The sequence below is a fragment of the Equus caballus genome, chromosome 28 (genome assembly GCF_041296265.1).
Source record: "Equus caballus isolate H_3958 breed thoroughbred chromosome 28, TB-T2T, whole genome shotgun sequence".
Lineage (NCBI taxonomy): Eukaryota > Metazoa > Chordata > Mammalia > Perissodactyla > Equidae > Equus > Equus caballus.
This window is the reverse complement of record NC_091711.1, coordinates 8,820,788-8,840,391: the sequence shown is the minus strand read 5'-3', so window position 1 is coordinate 8,840,391 and position 19,604 is coordinate 8,820,788. Positions and strand designations below refer to the sequence as shown.

Genomic DNA, 19,604 nt, shown 5'->3' with positions numbered 1-19,604 from the left:
ATTAGCTGTATGATATTGGGCAAGCTATTTTAAAATTTCACAGTCTCAGTCTCCTCATCGATAAAATGCTGGTAAAATCATAGGTCGAGGGTCCAATGAGTTAAATCTAAAGCTCTTGGCATTTTATTTTGCACTTAAGTACTTAAAAAAATTTTGATTACTGCAATTACTAATAATTCTTTTTCCTTAATCACTCTGACAATCCCTTGCCTACTATGAAGAAAAGGAATATTTCAATACTTGCTTGTTAGACTTATTGTAATGAATAATACAATTATATATATATATAAAAGTATGATGTCTATAGTTTGTCCCTAATAAATGTTAGTTCTCTTCCTGCTCTGCTCCTCCCTAATATAGTCTGCAGAAGCAATGTTCAGCTAATTTCTTGTCGTAGTTCTATAAACATTCACTTCAGTACAGCTTCCTGTGGATGTTTCATTAAGCATAGGATGCTTTTTAAAAACACACATTTCCAACTGCAGAAGATGGTATGGACCAAACCAACTGAATCAGAATCTCAGGGTTGAGCTTTTTACATTTTTAAGAAGCTTCTCAGGGGAGTCTGATGCACTTCAAAGCATAGAACTCTACTATGGCTGAGAGATTATAAGGAAAATGTGAAGAGAGGGAATCTATAAACGTATATAATGAGGCAGAGTAAGTCATACACATATGAAATAATTAGCAGTAGAATGCAGGAAAGTACTAAAAATACAGTTTATAAAATTTTAACGAAATGTCTTATCTAGCATACATGACCAGTTGAGGAACAAGAACAATAAAAAGTAAAGTGCACTTTATTGATATCTGCCAATAATTTAAGCCTTAGTGGTAGGGCAGTCCCCCTGGAAAAACTACTGCATGATGCCCTCTTTGTAAGTTATAGTGACCTCATTCAAGTAGTGTGGCGTGAATAACGGGCGGCTCCATTTACTAAAGTTCTCTCTCTCTCATCTCATCTCTTTCTCTCTCTCTCCCTCTCTCTATCTGTCTATCATCATCACCTATTTAAATGAATGCCTGGTGCAGAGGACAATGACCCAGAATTTTTCATAATGAGGAGGCTATTTTCAACTCTTGCTTTTAATGCTCATCAGTCAACATCATCCTATATTCATGGAACATTTTTCTCTTCCTTCAATCTAAAATGCCTTCTCTCAGCACTCTTGCACATTAATCTTCAGTAAGCTCAAATTGCCTAAATGTCTATATTGTTATGCTGGGTATTTATGCAGGGCCTCTGGCTCTTGACAACCAATGCAAATATGTATTTCTTACAAATCAAACGACCAACTTGTAAAATTAGTAATCCATGAATTCTGCATCTGTAGATCTATCTTGTCATAATTGTCCAAAGTAACTTTGTTGAGCAGTAAAACAAGTGTATTACATAAAATAGGTCATTAAAATATGGTTAATATATATACTTTTAAGTTAAAATAATTTGAGAAGAATGCAGACTTATTGCAAGGATTCTAGAGTTTGGTGTCATTACATCTCTAGGGAATATCCAATATTTGACCTTGTTTTGACCTCTGTAGAAGGCAGTGTGGTATAACAGATAGGACTTGGAATTGCCATCAGAGGACAGTAGTTATGATCCTGCTTCTGCCAATTATTAACTATGTGATTTTGGGCTGAGACTTTTTCTCCATTTGACAATAGAAGTCACTATTAGTAGATGCCTAAAATGTTCCAGAAACTCTCTTATGTGTATTGTTAATCTTACGTCATTTAACTTGCATAGTAACCATAGCGTCATCATCCCCATTCTATAGAAGAGGAAACTGAGGCTCCGGGAGTTGTACAATTTTCTCCGGGTCAGATGTCTAGTGACAACACTCAGAAGATGAACTCATTTTACCTGCCTCCAAGGCCTATGGAATTAACCACAGTAAAATACTACCTCCCCAAAGTTTATGAAATGATGGAAATATATTTCATATATTGGTTTTCTTTTAGAATTCATAATACACGATATTATGTAGTAAGAGGGCAGGTAAGAAGGTTCGTAGCTTTTACTCTTCAGCTGAAGAGAACTTAGAGGATAAATAAGCTTGTATAACAAACAACTCCAAAACTTAGCCTAAATACAGTCTTTTATGTAGCTTATGACTCTGTGGGTCAGTGCTCTTGGGCTGGGCTTGGCTGGATGGTTCTTCTGGACGTGTCGTAAGAGCAAGGTGTTCTGCTTCTGGGGATTGGCTGGCTACCCTCTGGGGGCAGAGATGAGAAGTTTTAGCTGTTGGGGGCACTTTATTTCCTTTAAGTATTTCTTTATTTCTTTAAAATTCTTTATTATGCCTCTGACTTGTTTCACAATACCATTTCTCTTTGTAACAAAGGGGTGTGTGTGTGTGTGAAAGAGACAGAGGGAGAAAGAGAGAGAGACAGAGAGAGAAAGAGTGAGAGAGATTGAGAAAAAGAGAGGGAGAGACTGGTATGTAAGTTTCTCATCATCAAGCAGGCCAGTTAAGCCCTGTTCTCATAGCACCAAGAAAGAGAGAGAGAGCAGAATCATGTAGGACTTCTGGAAGCCAAGGCTTTGAACTGTACACAATCACTTGCACTTCATTCTATTAGCCAAAGCAAGTTACACAGCCAATGTGGAGTCACGGGCTGGAGAAACAGACTTGATGGGGGAAGATGCAATGTCACATTTTAAAGGGGCATATCTATAGCGAGGGATGGGAAATTGTGGTCATTTTTCAATCTACTGCAGAGAAATTTTGCTTGTGAATAAATTGTTTATTGAAGGTGAGTAATAGTTTTAAAATCCTTATGCTGGACTTTAAAAGAATTAATCTGTTCAAATGTTAAACTTTTACAAGTATGTCATTCTGACAGTCACAGCGTGGCTTCATGAGATCAATTCACGTTTATGGTGGTGATGTGGTCAGTTTCTGTAGCCTTCTGTGATGCTGACTCAAGGATATAAAGGAAGCAGCATTTCAGCTGCTTCTCTGCAAGGGGTAATGTCCACACAGTCTTTTAAATCCTTGCTCCCGCACAGACCAAGAAAGGAAACCACAACTGTTTTTTCCTCCTCAGTTTTTTATTGGCTTCTTTCAAAGATTTGCTTTCTTTTCACTTTTATCTGTCTTTTACAGCAGGATCAGTAGAGTTAGTTAGCTGGAGGGATTTTCTGTTCTCTCCTGTCTTAAATAATGAAGCTGGATATTTGTCTTAGGATCTTACCCTCTTATACTGACCAGAAGAAAATTAAAGACTGTATTTCATTCATTGCTCTATCAATTCTCCATTGACATGCACATCTCACCCTTTCACCTTCCCACATTCTTATTTTCAAATTTATCTGACATATCCTCTAATTTCACATTTAATCCTTTATGAATCACAAGAAAAGTCTGAATTCTTCTAAAAGGTGATCCTCTTGTCAATGTGATTATTTCTATTACTATTAGATAGCTTATGCAACCTTAGACTGAAATTGATTCACTAGGTCTTTATTTTCACCCAGGAGTCCTTTATATCATTTTTTCCCTTCCTTTTGGTTTCTCCCATAGCTTCCTCATAATACAAATTTAATATTATCAGACTAAAGGTTTTCATTATGGATTCCTACTGTCTGTATGAGTTATCTTTCTAGAAGTCTTGTAATTTAATGTGCATATTTCCTCCGTTTAAATTAAAAGGAGTAATTGATGTAAAGCACTTTGCATAGAGTGAGAGCTTAGTGAATGTTACCTATTATTACAAATTCTTCTGCTACTACACTTACTATTGCTAACTCATTTTAAAGCAAACCATGTCCCCTTTCCTCCCTATTGAATTTATACTAAACCATGTAAGGAACCATCTAGACATTGGGGGAATGCCTGTTAGAATTTGAATATAATTTTTCTTTGTAAATTTTCTGGCAATTGAAACGTACTATCACTGTCATTTTTAGAAATGCCTCAGTAATTGATACCAGTGCAAAACTAGAACCACTCCCTCAGTGTTTAAGCTTTATACTTTGTTGTGTGTGCTAGTAAAGCAAATTTATATTTTCACACGGCTGGATGTATATAGCGTTCTTTGGGTTGTTATTACACATTGACTGTCATATTGGTAGTAAATTTCTTATAAATGTATACATACCGTATTTTCTTGCATTAGTTTCCTAAATATCAGTGATCTTCCAAAAACTTTTCAGTTCTTCACTTTAAGTATTTACTGTCACAACAGATAGGAGTTTTCTTTCGTGAGTTATTTATATTTAACTGCCCACCTTGCAGTCCCTCGTATCGCTGCAACTTTCCTATCAGTAACTCACAACTCTTCCTCTTTGCCAGTCACAGTGTCAATATCACTATCTGTTTTTGAAAGAGTCTTGCTCCTACATACCACCTGCTGTTTCACCTGGTTCGTGGACTTCAACCCTATCAAACTATACCTGTGGAGTAGGGCCTCTCCCCTGCTCTCTCCTTCTTTCTTTCTAGGAATATACACACAGACACAGAAACATATGCTCTATTTGGTGGTAAGGTCTGATATGGGTTGAATTTTGTCTACTGGCCTCGCCTGACCCCCCCCCCCCCCCCCAAAACAGGAGAGATGTTGGAATCCTAACTTCCAAAGCCCAGAATGTGACCTTCTTTGGAGCGAGGTTCCTTGAAGAGGTGGTGGAGTTAAAATGAAGTCATTGTGGCGGCCCCAATCCAGTATGACTAGTGTTCTTACTTAAAGGGGAAATTTGGACACAGAGACAGGCATGCACGAAGGGACAACCAGGTGAAGAGACCCGGGGAGAAGAGGGCCTCTACAAGCCGAGCAGGAGGCCTGGAATAGGTCCCGTCCCCACAGCCCTCGGAGGAACCAACCCAACGACATCTTAATGTCAAATTCATAGTCTCCAGAACTGTGAGATAATAAATTTCTGCTCTTTAAACAGTCCACTTTGTGGTGCTTTGTTATGGCAGCGCTAGAAAACAAATACAAGGCCCAATAAAAATCTGAAAAACGGAGAAACTGGCTAATTAGACGCCTGCTTTGGTCTTTGGATCTCTGCGTCTCATCTTCGCAGCGGCTGGTAAACCTGAATTTTTATTTGCTAGAGGCTTATGCTCCTGGAATAAACTTTCAAAATTCGTTCTATTTTATATAACCATGATGTGACTGGAGACCCACATTTGACTGAAAAGAGCAAGCCAGAGCCATGTCTAAGACACGAGAAACAAGACTCACTTGTCACCTGTAAGCCGACTTCTCTCTCCCATCAGCTGTCATTAAGGAAAAAAATGCAATTGGTCTCAGATTCTCTCACTTGTTGGGGGTGGGGGTGGAGCAGCGGGAAGAGAAAAGATGTGGGGAGTAAATAAGGCAGGCAGAAGCTCCAGGGGAGGTGGGCACAGAGCTGCATGGAAGGAAAATATAAGAACCTGGTTGGTACAACATCGCTTCCCGGGACCCACCCACTCACCCTCCCAGCCTTTCCCGAGCTCGGTGCTCGGCGACGGCGGGTGACGGCGAGTGGCACGGAAGGGACAGCTCCAGCAGTGGCTGCTTTGAGGGGGAGAAACAAAACCTGCAGGTCGAAATCGGAGCAGGGTGACTTCGCCTTGCGGTGGGTGAGCGCCCCTGACCTCGGGCCCTCGGCTCGAGCCGCGCCGGCCCATCCGCGGCGCCGGAGGCTCGCGGCGCGCCGCTGGACCCGCCCGAGCTCCATGGTTCGCCCAGCCCCGCGCGATGGGGACCCCAGGCGCCGAGGGGGGCGCGGGCCGAGCCCGCCGCTCGCGGGATGAAGGCGGGCAGCGCGGCGGGCGGGCGGCCGGCGGGGGATGTCGCCGCCACCCCAGCGCCCAGAGGAGCGGCCCAACCCTCTGCACCCGGAAAACGCCAACAAGTAGTTTCCCGCTGGAGAAGGGCGGCTGGGCTGGGCGTCAGGGCTCGGCCCACCTGCTCGGAGAACCTCGTCCACTCGGAAAGCACAGCAGACCCACTTTTCTCTCGGTCTCGTTAAGGTATCTGGGGCGGGAGGGAAGGGGGCGGCGAGCCGGGAAGGGCGCGCTGACCCTGCGGGCGGGATCCCCTCGCTCCGGTCCGCTGCACGAACGGAGAGGCGAAGCCCTGGGAGAGGCGGCTGGGCGACTGGGAGCGCGGCCGCGGCTGCCAGGACTTCCAGCCCGCGGCCCCAGGGGGTGTGCCTCCAGCGGCTTCTTCCTGGGCCTCGCCCTCCTAGAAAGCAACCCCCGCCCTCCGCCCCCAAGGCGTTTGTTTTTCTTGGGAAGGGGGATGGGGTGGGATGCACTGATCACGTCTGTGCTCAAAAATGGATCCTAGTTAGTCGTTCCCTTGCCCAAGTAATAATAACAACAATAATGTGAGAAGGAAATTGGATCAGTTAGAGGTCTCCTTGGTGAAAGGCAACGGCAGGCAGATTTTTGGCTGTGACTTCTGCGTTCGGTCTTTTTGCCTGGTCCGGGAGGGAGAGTCGGGGTGAACCAGAACAGGTCGAGCAAAGGGCGCTCCGAGTGGCAGGGACAGCGAGCTGTCCAGAGTGCACCGAGGGTGCGCGTGCATGGGGCTCTCCCCCAACACTGCCAAGTTGCCCCCGCCAAAGCTCCCAGCCTAGGAGAGCTGCCTCCAGGCCAGGGGACGGGGAGAGAGAGACCAGGGCGCAGGAGAGAGAGAGGCAAGGGCGGGAGAAAGAGGGTTAGGAGGGAGAGATGGGGGGTTTTCGGAGGGGGGGTTAGGGGCTGGGAGCGGGTGCCACTTGAGAGAGGACAGAGGGGAGGGAAGGTGAAGGGTCAAAAGATAAATGGGGGAGAAAGGGGAAAGGTGTGAGTCAGGCAGAGGGTGTGGCGGAAGGTCAAGGAGGGCTTGGACTGTCGTCTCCTGACTTCTCGGGCAGCCTGGGAGAGGTATGATGTGGGAGGCGGGGACCGGCTGGGCGCAGATCTCCTCCTGGGAGGCTCGGTCGCCCCTGGCCCGTCTGCCAAGCGCGCACCTCGGGGCTCTTGGGCTGGCAGCGGGGTGGGGGTCACGGTGCGGCTCTGACGGCCGAGGTGTTTAACTTGGCGCTGTGTTCGCCTCCTCCAGTCATGTCTGAGCCACAGAGATGGGCAAGATCGAGAACAACGAGAGGGTGATCCTCAATGTCGGAGGCACCCGGCACGAAACCTACCGCAGCACCCTCAAGACCCTGCCCGGGACGCGCCTGGCCCTGCTCGCCGCCTCCGAGCCCCCGGGCGACTGCCTGACGGCGGCGGACAAGCTGCAGCCGTCGCCCCCTCCGCTGTCGCCGCCGCCGCGGCCGCCCTCGCTGTCCCCCGGGCCGGGCGGCTGCTTCGAGGGCGGCGCGGGCCACTGCGGTCCCCGCGGCGGCGGCGGCGGCGGCGACCACCCCGGGGGCGGCCGCGAGTTCTTCTTCGACCGGCACCCGGGCGTCTTCGCCTACGTGCTCAACTACTACCGCACCGGCAAGCTGCACTGCCCGGCCGACGTGTGCGGGCCGCTCTTCGAGGAGGAGCTGGCCTTCTGGGGCATCGACGAGACGGACGTGGAGCCCTGCTGCTGGATGACCTACCGGCAGCACCGCGACGCCGAGGAGGCGCTCGACATCTTCGAGGCCCCCGACCTCATCGGCGGGGACCCTGGCGACGACGAGGACCTGGCGGCCAAGAGGTTGGGCATCGAGGACGCTGCGGGCCTGGGGGGTCCCGACGGCAAGTCCGGCCGCTGGAGGAGGCTGCAGCCCCGCGTGTGGGCCCTCTTCGAGGACCCCTACTCTTCCAGAGCCGCCAGGGTAAGGCCGAACCGCCCCCTTCCCGGCTGCCCCAGCTTCTCCCAGCTCCTTCCCCAACTTTCTGTTCTTTTCCACCAAGGGCTCTGGGATGGGGTAGTGGACAAGGGAGCACGGCTCCCTCACGATGAGATTAGAGGCCCATGTGGCGCCAGGTAAACTCAGGGACCCTGGCCCCCATCCTCCTCGCCCACCTTCATCCCCCTCCTCCCCTCCTCAACTCAAATTGAGATTTCCTGTAGCAGATGGGGACTAAAGGGAGAAGTCGACTTCTCTGTGCAAGTCTGACTGCAACCTTCTCCTGAAGCCCATGTCGCGCTTTGGGTTTTTCCTGACTCTTGTCCCAACGTTTCCTTTAGCTCGGATGTCTCTTTGGGCCTTCTGGTCATCCCATTTTGACATTTTCAGAGAGGCCCGACACTGCTTCACGTCCGAGTCACCCAAAGCAGTGGCTCCAGTTAGGGATGTCTCTGCCAACAGAGGAAGGGGAAATGCAATGTATAGACGTGGCTGGGGATGGAGGGGGGAGCGTGTCAGGAGGTTCACTTTGTGAAGAAAATCCTCCCAGTGCTGTCTGGGCCTGTCTCCTTCCTAGGGAGGAGGGCTGGGACTGACGGCCCCGTGTGCTGACCGGGGACCCCACCTGCACACTGAGTTTTAGGGTCTGGCGCCTTTTCCCCAGGGCTGCATCTATGTTTATTACAGATTGAACGTGAATTAGACGCTTTTGTGATCCTAGTTTAGTTCAGTTCTCTAAATCTGAATAATTTAGATTGTAGCAAACTTTGTTGTACTCTTTAGATTGTGATCCCATCCTCAGTTTTTCTTTTCAGTGTCTGGCTTGAATGACAGCTTAAATTTAGTCCTCGACACTCCAAATTAACTCTCAAAAATTCCATGAAGGGACTATAAAAGTAACTAATAAAGGTTTCTTCAGTTTAAAGGAAATAAAAGAAATATAAATAACCAAAAATTATACAGTATGTGAATGGGTTTTAATTATATGTGAGAATGGAGTACTGTATTTAGTTAAATCTTTGCAACTGCATGTGTCTGGTTTGTTTCTGACACCCAGAAAAGATACCCCCTGGGCAGAAAGGGGATTCTCCCAGCCTCTTTTTGGCTCTGTCCTCATTATTGTCTTCTGCATGTCAGAAGTCTCTGCGTCTGGGATACTGTGCAGCTGTCTAGCCACTAACTTGTCAGAAGATGTGCTTCTGATGCCACTTTAGAAGTCTGAGGATATGTTTTGTTTTTGGTGTGAAACAGAAAATGAAAGAGACAATTTAAAGCATTGCTACTCTTTTGGATCTGGTATTTAAATGCATACATAAATTCCAGTATGTCCACATTCTCATATTTGAATGTAGAATTAGTAACTCCAACTCTGAAATCGTCCTTTTAAGACCATTCTATAAGTTCAACAAGAATTGGTATTCAGAAAACCAGACAAACAAGTGCATATTTATTTAAATTAAATCACAGACTCATGACCACTGCATCTGTGTTTTTTGGATTCCAGCTGAGTGCCACAGTGCTTTTTCCACTTGGTGGATAACAAGATAATCTGAATTTGTTTTCAGGCTCACCATGTGATTTTTTTTTTTCCAGATCGTGTGCTATAAAAAAGACAGAATGTCTTAGTATCTTTCCTCATGATAACATAAATTTTATTGTAGACCAGATTGCATAGCAAAAACTTTCAAAAGGTGTTCAATTTTTTTTTATTGCCATGGAAATTGGTTCTACTGATTATTGGTCAAAAGGTAGACCGTTAACTTGAAAATAGTTTTTAAAAATCTTGGTAATATTTCATTTAATAATGTTAAGGATTTGACCCGCATCAATTTAGGGAGGAAAGACAGCAGATAAATTAGAGATTGACACAAGGTCAGAGAGCCATTAGAAGCAGAATCAGCTGAGGATCATAGACCTGGAAAATTTCGTTGAGGTCACCTCATGAAACCCTTTATTTTATAGATGAGGAAAATGAAGATTGCAGATACTAAGTGAAGGCCAAGGTCATACAGCAAGTTAACAGCAGAGCCAAAATTATGCTGGAGGTCTCATGATGTCCTCCCCAGGCCCTTTCCACCACAACCGCTGATTATAACTGACTGTCTCGCCTGTGAAATCTCTGCAGATCGTGCTGACTTAAGCTCTAATGCAGCATTAGCTATTCACTAGCATTCTAACTTTGAAAGGTCATTGATGACTTTTTTTAATATATATATTCCAGGACTTTGGCTGATAGAATTTTTACCCTGCACCACCCAACATTAGGTGAAATATGGGATTCAAATGAACTTCTTAAAATGAGCCCTGTTTGACCTTTCCATTTTTATTGACCGGTTAATATGTGATGTTTTGCTTTCTTTCAGATTGGCTAACATTTGTGGAACTTGTCTTTAGGGAAATCCCTTTTCAAATTATTAGGGACCGCCTAAAAAAGAGCAATCAGAAGCCATTATTCTATTTAAATGTGATTTAATATTTTTATGTGAAAATTTTTAGTTCAGATGATGGCCTGACAGTGTTATCTGGTTAGGTTGACAAATAGAATTACATCGGGAGGTCGCAGCATGGCATTATATTTTGCATGGACATGATTCTAAGGAGTCATAAATCAGTTACCAAAGGGTTTGCTTCAGCTGTGATCCTACTGCCACAAGTCTCATTCTTAATAGAAGTATTTAACTTTTATAAATCAGCTTACTGTTTTTTCAACCTTAGTTCATTTTTTATTGATATATTTGAGATGAACAATTTTAACTGTCTGAATTCCTTTTTCAATTTGTTATACCTTTTTCCTAATTTTATTTATCCTTCCCCAATGTTGAGGACTTAGGCTCAATTATATAGTAAATGTGTTTTATTTCTAACTTTTATGATCTAAACTGGCAGACTGAAACAACAGTGATAGGAATTGAATAATTAATTGAATTTTACAACGTTGTATTTTTGCCTTTTGTTTGGGTTGGCATTTCCCCCTCCTCTAACGCTTTTTTTTAAAAGATTTTATTTTTCCTTTTTCTCCCCAAAGCCCCCCGATACATAGTTGTGTATTTTTAGTTGTGGGTCCTTCTAGTTGTGGCATGTGGGATGCCACCTCAGCATGGCTTGATGAGCGGTGCCATGTCCACGCCCAGGATCTGAACCGGCGAAACCCTGGGCCTCCAAAGAGGAGCGCGAACTTAAGCACTCGGCTCCCTAACACTTTTAATTTATGATGTAAATACATACTACTTGAGAGGTCTAAATTGCTCAATTAACTTGGCAAATAAGTTTATATTTTATACTTATAAATTCTTAAGAATAGTATTCAAAAATAGAAATTTATAAAAATTCAAATATAGGTTGTCATGGAAACCTGTTGTGGCGAAAATGAGGAGGAAAGAAAAGGAGAAATTATTTATTCTGTTGATGCCATTGAGTAATATTTACAAATAGTAAGAAGCAAGGATGCATAGATGTATTTGTGAAAATGTTGTGCATTGTATATTTCCAATTCAATATGTAAGTTTCTCAAGGAAATGAAGCTTGTATGTGCTTTCCTCTGAACACATGTTATAAGTAAGTGGACAGATGCCAGGCAGAAATTCTTTGATAGACCTTCTAGATTTTTTAGAAGTCAAAAAAAATATTATAAGGGCAAAATCCTGGATTCAAAATATTTTAAATAATTTATCACCCATATTAAAGAGCTGAGAGCAGTTATAAGTTTTTCCTTCTCCTTCTTCTTTTCATTTACTTTTTTTGGGGGAAGAGGGAAGGTGATTAAATTAGGTTGTGTTTTAGAGTGTGGCTATTTGTTGGTGACATGTGTATCTTTGATTACCTGCTAGACCTCTTGTTACTTTCAAAGAGCATCTTAGAAAAGAAAAATAAAAGAATAACTGCCATGGAAACATATTTCAGGTGTTGGCTTTTGGGTGTGGGTCGAGTCCATTTCATATATGTTCTCTGGACCTTTATCTAGAATACCATTATGTGTGGGTCATCCTGAAGTATACAAAGATTGTGAGAGTGAATCCATCATTATTTTTAATCTTGAAAATATTTACTTTATTAGCATTTTAAACTGTTTTATTTCCACAGCATTACTAAAATATACTCCTTAAAACTATTAAAATTTAAATTTTGATGTCTAGAATTGGATTCAGAATTGCACATGTTTAATTTAGTTTTAATGGGCCATTTTTTCCTCTTCTTCAAACCACCAAACAAAACAGGAAACAAATTATCTAAATAACTGTTTGCTAGCTTTAAGTGTAACATTTATTTTAGAAAACTGTAATAAGGTAAGCAGATTTTGAGTAATATTATAGTAAGACTAAAGAAAGAAAATGCATGAATTCTTGTTTTGTAAGCATTGCTTCAGTTGAAAGAATTAATGGCCAAATATATCTTGTTCATAAAATATTGTTGTCAATTATTAAAAATTGTAGGACATTTATTTATGCAATGAATATTGATTATGCAGTCACTCTAGGCCAGAAATTATGCAAGATCCTGGGAACGCATGGAGGAGATGTATTCCTTTGCCCTCCGTAACGTCGCAACTCTATTTATGATAAAACATTTCCTAAAGATATTATCTATTAAATTAAAAACTGTAGCAAAATGACAACAAACAAAACTCTAGAGATATTAAAGATTAGTTTTCCTCAAAAAGAATCTCACATGGAAATACTGCCTGATACATGCAGGAATAGATTCCATTTAGAAATGATGGTATTAAACTATTGTTTGTCTTTATTTTATTATGAGAGTGTTAGGCTCTTTTCCTCTTGATTGTTGAGTTTTCAAAGTGATTTATAAGCTCTCTCTTTGCAATATTATTTGATAATATGATGCAGGCTTTATTTATATCGAACTACTGAATTTTGGGGGGTTTAGTCAAATGTGTTCGTCCCTTTTATATTAATTAAAAGTCATGGCCAACCTTGTAATAATGTAAATCCAAACTTCTGACCCTTGAAGAGTCTACTCTAATAGGCTGATGTGTCTGCATTGCCATGGAAGCATCTAAGTGTCTTTTGACCTTTTCCAGGCCACTAACTTTACAGTGCACAAGTAAATTTAATTTTATGCTTATATTCTGAGCATTGTATAAGATCAGAGAGAGTACCTAACTCAATACATGATTAAAATAACTGAGTACAGTAACTTCAATAGGCAATTGCGTATTCAGTAGGATATTTGATCACAAGTTAGGTGATCTGATCCATTGCTGGGCATCAGCTATCCCAAAGGTCAACATAGTTGGACAGATTAGGTATGATTTTCTCCTGAAATATTTTGCTAAGAGCTCAGTTGTAGACTTGAGTTGACAAAACTACATGAGAGTCAAGGAAATTTTTCCTCTCTGTCAAGAAGCATATTTTCAAAGTAACTGAAAACAAGGAAATGTGTAGGTTTATATAAAAATATAGGACACCCTTTCCTATTTGAAAATATATATCATTACCACTTATTTTTATCACTACAAATAAAGTAAATGTGGTTTTCAGGTCTCATATTTTTTGAACTTGTGAGTCATATCTCCTTTTTATCATGGCAACCTTTAAAAATATGTCTAAGTGAAATAGTAAGGGACATTAATGGACTGATAAAAGATAAACACAGATCTCCAGAAGGAAATATATAGCGGCAACGTAGTCTAAACAGTAACCATCAATATATTATATAAACATAATTCAATTCTGTTTGAAGTATGAAGAGCTTTTCTTTTGGAAGAGCAGTCAAATTTTTTTTTTTTTAATGACAGAATAGCACTGCTTTTTGCTTTTTCTTACAGGTTGAAGGGTGATGACTAATTTTAATACTCTGTAGTCAATATTTTCACAGAAAGTGACTAAAATGTGGGCGTTGAAGGAGAAGAGAGCAGGCGTGGAGAATATATGGAAACATTGGGTAAATGCTTGGATTGGGATCTGTGGGACCTGTGCCCTAACCTGATTTCAGCCCTAGCTGTGTGACCTTGGAGAATTCATCTTCCTGAGATGAATAATGAGAACTTCCTTAAGAGAACTTCATCTTCCTAAGCCTTGGTTTCCCTTGCCTTATTCTGAAAGAAAAAAAAATGGGGCTGACACATTGAACTAGATGGTATCCAAACTTCTTTTCAGCTCTAACATTTTGAGGTTTGGAAGGAAAACCAGGATACTTGGTGCTTAAGATCCCTTGGGGCAGGTGGGGCAGGACAATGTGTCTGTACTGGTTTTGACGGTACTCTAAGGACCATCACACTAATAAGGTAAACCATTATAAATTTTGTTTTGTTTTGTTTTTTGCATTTATAACTGTCTACACTTTTTTCCCTACAGCTGTTGGGTGGCTGCTGCTCTGGTTGCCATAGAAACAGGTTAGCTCCTAGCTTCCTGTTTCCATTGAAAACAGCCTTCTCTCAACCACGTATTGATCTCAGGAAATCATTTTGCTGTGGCTCTGTCATGAAACCCATAAAGATGATTGGCTCTGCCATATCCTAAATCTAAGCTAGTGCAGGTGTCCACCTGCACCCACAACGATAACTGATTAGATCATCTCAGTTTTATTTCCATCTGGAAAGTGCCTTGTCAAAGACACTACCCTTTCCCCCTCCTGTATCTTATACAGAAGAGAAAGTCTTACTCATTTGAGGATTTACAGATATGCCTAACACATTTAAGTGTTTACAAAATAGTGTCAAGTTATTCAGTTCTAATCTCTTTCATAACCCATTCTATCAGAATAAGCATGGAGAATAGTATGCTTTCTAGCAAATCTCATAAATTTATATTTTAATGTACTCAGTGAAGAATATTTCAAGATAAGTATATTATATAATGATCCATATTTCTCTTTTGAGAAAATAGTTTTTCTATTTCAGGATGTACTTACTTGCATAAAAAGAAGATATGTGTTTATTATCATAACATAGATACATAGAATATGTTTATAAAATTTTTATATGAATCAGCAGTGAAAGAGACTTGTAAAAATTTGGCTTCAAGTTTCGATTGGCATCATTTGTGTTTGTGTGTGTATCATATGTATCCAAAACATATACTCTCTGAAGAGGACTGGTGACGGGATGTGCGACAGACTTCTGGTGTTCATGAGATCTTGCATTGGAAGGAGACCGGTGGTCATCTGGCACAGCTGCCTCCGTTCACCATGGAAGAGGGCCGCCTTGTTCACAGCTGTGGCTGGTTGCTGACGGCGGCAGGACTAGAATTTAGATCTCATTTCTGGTGCTCTTCCCATGCAGAGTTGATTGCTGAGTCTGCGGGTTTAACATTGGACGCACAGATTTTAGCTCTTGGGAGGAAGCAAGCATTTAGGAGTGGTTAGGGTGAGCTCTGCCCTCTCCCATGTCCTATTGTTCAACACTAGCAGAGAAATCAGCTCTGTTTTAGGTATTCGCCTTGTTTCCAGATCCCCCTTCAGATTCCATTGCTGCTTTCTCTACCAGTTCTACATCTGTCTGTTCTGCTACCTTTAAAGCTTCAAAACTAACCCGTCCGCGCACTTACCTCCTGTTTTTTTTTTTCCTTCAGCTCATGATCTCTATGAGGGGAGCTACAGAAGTCGTGTATAATAGGCTTCAGGATAGATGTAGATAATTAAGAAATAATATGATATTCCCCTCTATCCCTTTATGTGTGTGTGTCTTTTGTAATATGATTTTCTTCTCTTGTTTGATTTATTGTCTTTGGAATGTTTTAATGCAACTCTGGTTACGTCTATTGGTGATGGCTAATGTACTTTGTAGAGCGTTGTCTTCTCACTTGTAATTAACCAAATCAGGGTGGGTTTACACAGGGATAACTGGTGAATTAGAGGAGGGGAGATGTTTAGAGTTGTCGTTAAGATCTGCAAATGAGGGGTGGCCGAGTGGCATAGTGGTTAAGTTCCAGGGCGCCACTTCACCGGCTGGGAGTTTGCCTGTTTGGATCCTGGGCACTGACCTACGCACTGCTCATCAGGCTATGCTGTGGTGGCATCCTGCTTAGAAGCACTAGAAGATCTTACAATTAGATGCACAACTATGTATTGGGGCTTTGGGATGTTAGCTCAGGGCCAATCTTCCTCACTACACACACACAAAAAAAGATCTGCAAATGAGACTGGATGCTGTTGTTGTGAGGTCAGTAAACACTGGGAGGCAAAGCTTTTCATTGAACCTTTCTTTAATGAATCATTACCCAAAGGTGGTGAGCACTGTGATGGGAGGTAAAGCAGCATCATAATTTTGGGAGTGTCTGAGAGAATGCATTTCACAGAAGTCAAACAGAAGAACTTGGGCCACAATGTTGCTGGTGATATTGGGAAAAAAACTACTCCACCATTTCTACAGTCACTAGACTGATCTTACCTTCTGAAAGTTGGTAATGATGAGGACATCTTTGTCAACTGACATTTCCTTGCTGTTCTGTGTATTAAGAAGATCCTGTGTGGACACCTCAGTAGTGTCTTCCTCATTTTCTGTTTGCTATTGGATCTTATAGCTTTGCTTTTCTTTATGTATCTGATAACATTGTTGACATCTTTAAAAATTGGAGCAAAGGTCTTGATAGTCTTTCTTGGCAGGTGTTCTGTGATTTAGTCCCAGCGATGGAAGGTGTTTTCCCTTGAGTTGTCCCTATGGAGAATTACAGAGATGGGGATATGCTGCTTTTTGGCCACAGACATTCCCTTACTTTATACCATTACTTTGCCCAGAATTTTTAAGTTGTTCACTAAATGATAAAATGCAAATACATTTTTTATAAAATAAAGTGATTTTAAATAGTATTGTCAATGTATTTAAACTATATTGTTAATCCTAAATTTAACACAGCATGATTATGAATTATATTTAAGCAAAAACTGTTTGGACCAATATGAACTTTTTTGTTGAATGATTTGTCAGATTGGGTTCAATGAAAGGGCCAGACATCATTCAGAGCTTATGTAAAATTTGTGTTTGTACTTTCAAGTTATATAACAAAAATTCAGATATTTGATTGCTTATTTTGGTATTTTTATACTTATTGATTTAGCATAAAATGCTGTTTGCTAAAAGTGACTGTTTTTTAATAATTGTATTGGAAACAATGGCTAAGTAATCATAGCAAGAGTAAGCTTCCTTACTATTTTGACATATAAATTTGGATAAAATTAATAACACTATTTAGGAAAACAGAACAATACAGTTATTATGATTTTATTTATTGTTTAAATTTTCCTGCTTCTCTCTTGGGGTGAGCAATGAGAGGGAAATTATTAATTATATTTATTAAATTAAAAAATTATTAAAATATCCTTAATAAAAACTTTCATGTAAATTGAGTAGGAAATGGACAGACTAGAGCCTTAGCTGACCCTTTTCTGTAGAATCTAAATTGAATGTAAAGTGGCAGTAGCATTTTATTTTTTTTAAGCCATTGGAACTTTATTATCAGGCCTATCACAGTCATGTAAAATGATTAGGGGTGCATCAAAGTTGAAAAATTGTAGTTGTATCGTGATGGATAAACATTTGTGAGCGTATGCTTAATTCCCAGGTTCATATTGGTATTGTGCTTCCAAATTTAGAGTACAATGTTAGAGATATAGAATTCAAGCAAATGAATGAAATCAAACATATTTTAATGCACTAATACGCTTCAATAACATTCAAAGTTGATTTGTCTTAATGCAAAAACGGAGTTCTTTAATTAAGTGCCTCAATTTCTTCTGTGACTCTGCTGCTAAATTTTTAGTCATAACATGTAAGTGCTATTGGTTCTTTCTTTATTGTTTTTGTGTGAGGGAAGATTAGCCCTGAACTAACATCCGTTGCCAATCTTCCTCTTTTTGCTAAGGAGGATTGCTGCTGAGCTAACATCTGTGCCAATCTTCCTCTGTTTTATATGTGGGATGCCGCCACAGTGTTGCTAACAAGTGGTGTGTAGATCCGCGCATGGGATCCCAACCCATGAACCCCGGATCACCAAATCAAGCATATGAACTTAACCACTGTACCACTGGGCCAACTCCTTGGTTCTTTATTTTTTTTTTTAGTTTCGTGATTATCTTCAAAATCTGTTTTCATTTTTCTATTTGTATATCTATCGATTTAATTCATCTCTGATTCGGCTATCTTAGGTGGTTTCTTGGTAACATTTGTCTTCTAGAAGGAAGTGGAGTTGTCAGAGCACTTGACTGTGCTTCAGCACTGGGTTTCTTTGCCCTGACCTTTGCGTTTCCTCTGCCCTGGTTTGCATTGACCAGTTAGTGGAATAGTGTGTTATCTCCAGGCATTAGTACATTTATCTCTTAGCTGAACCAACTGGAAGAGAATCAAGCATCAAAGATGAAAGCTTTTAAATGCTTTTGAATCCCTCAGCTAACAATTACTGAGTTTCACCTATGACTGGAAGTAGGGTGGTACTGAGAATCCAAGAAGAGTTTTTGGTGTCTTTTAGTTTAAAAAATTTGAATAAAAAAAAGAAGGATTAAAATTTGGCATTTACCTTCAAGACACTTGTTGGAAAAGGACTATATGTCCATGGTTACACTATAATGCATTGAATACTCTAATAGAGATATATATTGACATAGTGTGGACACGCAGACTAGGGAGGGACCCACTCTCCTATACCAAGGAGGTGACATTTTAGTTAACTTCGAAAAGATAGGTGTTTGCCATCAATCACGGGGAAGGTCAACAAAGCAGTGTGCAAGCTTGGAGGCGTGACAGAGAACGCCATGTTGTGTGTACGTGGGGTGATAGAGGGACCAGAAGGTGGGAGAACAGGCTTGAAAGGTAGGCAGCATTGAAACTTGGAATGAAGGGACCTCTGGGCTTATAAATGAGATTTCCTAATGAGATGTAAGATGCTCAGTCCAGGGCAGGACAAAACAGCATTATTTCAGTTTATTCCAAAGTAGTGGTTCTGAAAGTTACATGTGCTTAGGAATAATGTAAGATGATGACTGAAAATTTTAATTCCCAGGTCTCACTCCAGAGATTCTAATTGAGGAGGATTTGGATAGAATTCAGAACAGGTGAACATCTTTGGGGTTGTAGTTGGCTACTGGCCCAGCACGTCCCAGTCCTGTGCTGTGCCTGCTGCAGAAGCAAATGCATTTTAATGATGAATTCAGAGAATGATCGTGCTTAGACCAGGGTTTCCTGCTGTGTGCTTTGTAGACCTATGGTGCTCAGAGGCTAATGGGTGTTACCCCTCAAAAGAGTTCCATGGATGGATGAATTTGGAAACTAGTTTAAAACAAAGTTAACTGGGTTTTTATTTTTAAATTTTATTTATTATTATTATTTTTTAGATCTTTTTGGGTCAAAGAGTTGAAAGACTTGCTGTTGGTTTTGAGGTGGGAATTATTGCTAAGGGCTGGACTCAGTTGGCTGAGTTTGAATCCTGCCTCTACCACTTCTTGCTGCATAGCTTTCAACAAGTTGCTTCTCTAAGCCTCCTTCTTTTCCTTTGGCCTGGGAGGTAACACTAGTATCTGGCTCAAAGCATTGTTATGAGGGTGGACAGAGCATATTGATGTTAAGGATCTAGAATAGTACTGGTTCTATAAATGTCAGTTATATCATCATCATCATCATTTTTTAGGGCAAGTATTTATTATTTTGGGGGATGATGTGGTTGCAATAGCCCAACTTAAGGAAGCTTTCTGGCATTTAGAATGTTTGGGAAGAAATAAGTTGTCTGTCCCTGATATTCTTCATGTGGATACTGGATAACTGTCTGGGAAGTTGTAGAAGTAATTCTACCCCTCATGAATAAATAGTAATTAATTAGAATAGTATCTAACTTGTATGTATTATATACCAAGCATTTTGTGAGTGGCAAGGTGAAAGCCTATTTCCTGCCTT

The 19,604-nt window shown here is 41.3% G+C and overlaps 1 protein-coding gene across 9 annotated transcripts in view; it reads left to right on the top strand.

Annotated features, from left to right (window-relative positions):
- Window positions 1-5,697: 5,697 nt before the first annotated feature.
- The window catches only part of KCNC2 (potassium voltage-gated channel subfamily C member 2), a 191,477-nt gene continuing 177,570 nt past the window's right edge, over window positions 5,698-19,604 (top strand). For 7 of the 9 annotated variants that reach the window (XM_070254474.1, XM_070254470.1, XM_070254469.1 and 4 more), the window contains exons 1-2: window positions 5,698-5,969; window positions 7,048-7,753. In XM_070254474.1, coding sequence (XP_070110575.1) covers window positions 7,067-7,753 — 687 coding nt within the window. In that variant the 5' untranslated portion in view covers window positions 5,698-5,969; window positions 7,048-7,066. Of the gene's footprint in view, window positions 5,970-6,485; window positions 6,641-6,730; window positions 6,870-7,047; window positions 7,754-19,604 lie in introns of those variants that run through there. The other 2 variants (XM_070254468.1, XM_023631661.2) reach the window with 2 other exon arrangements.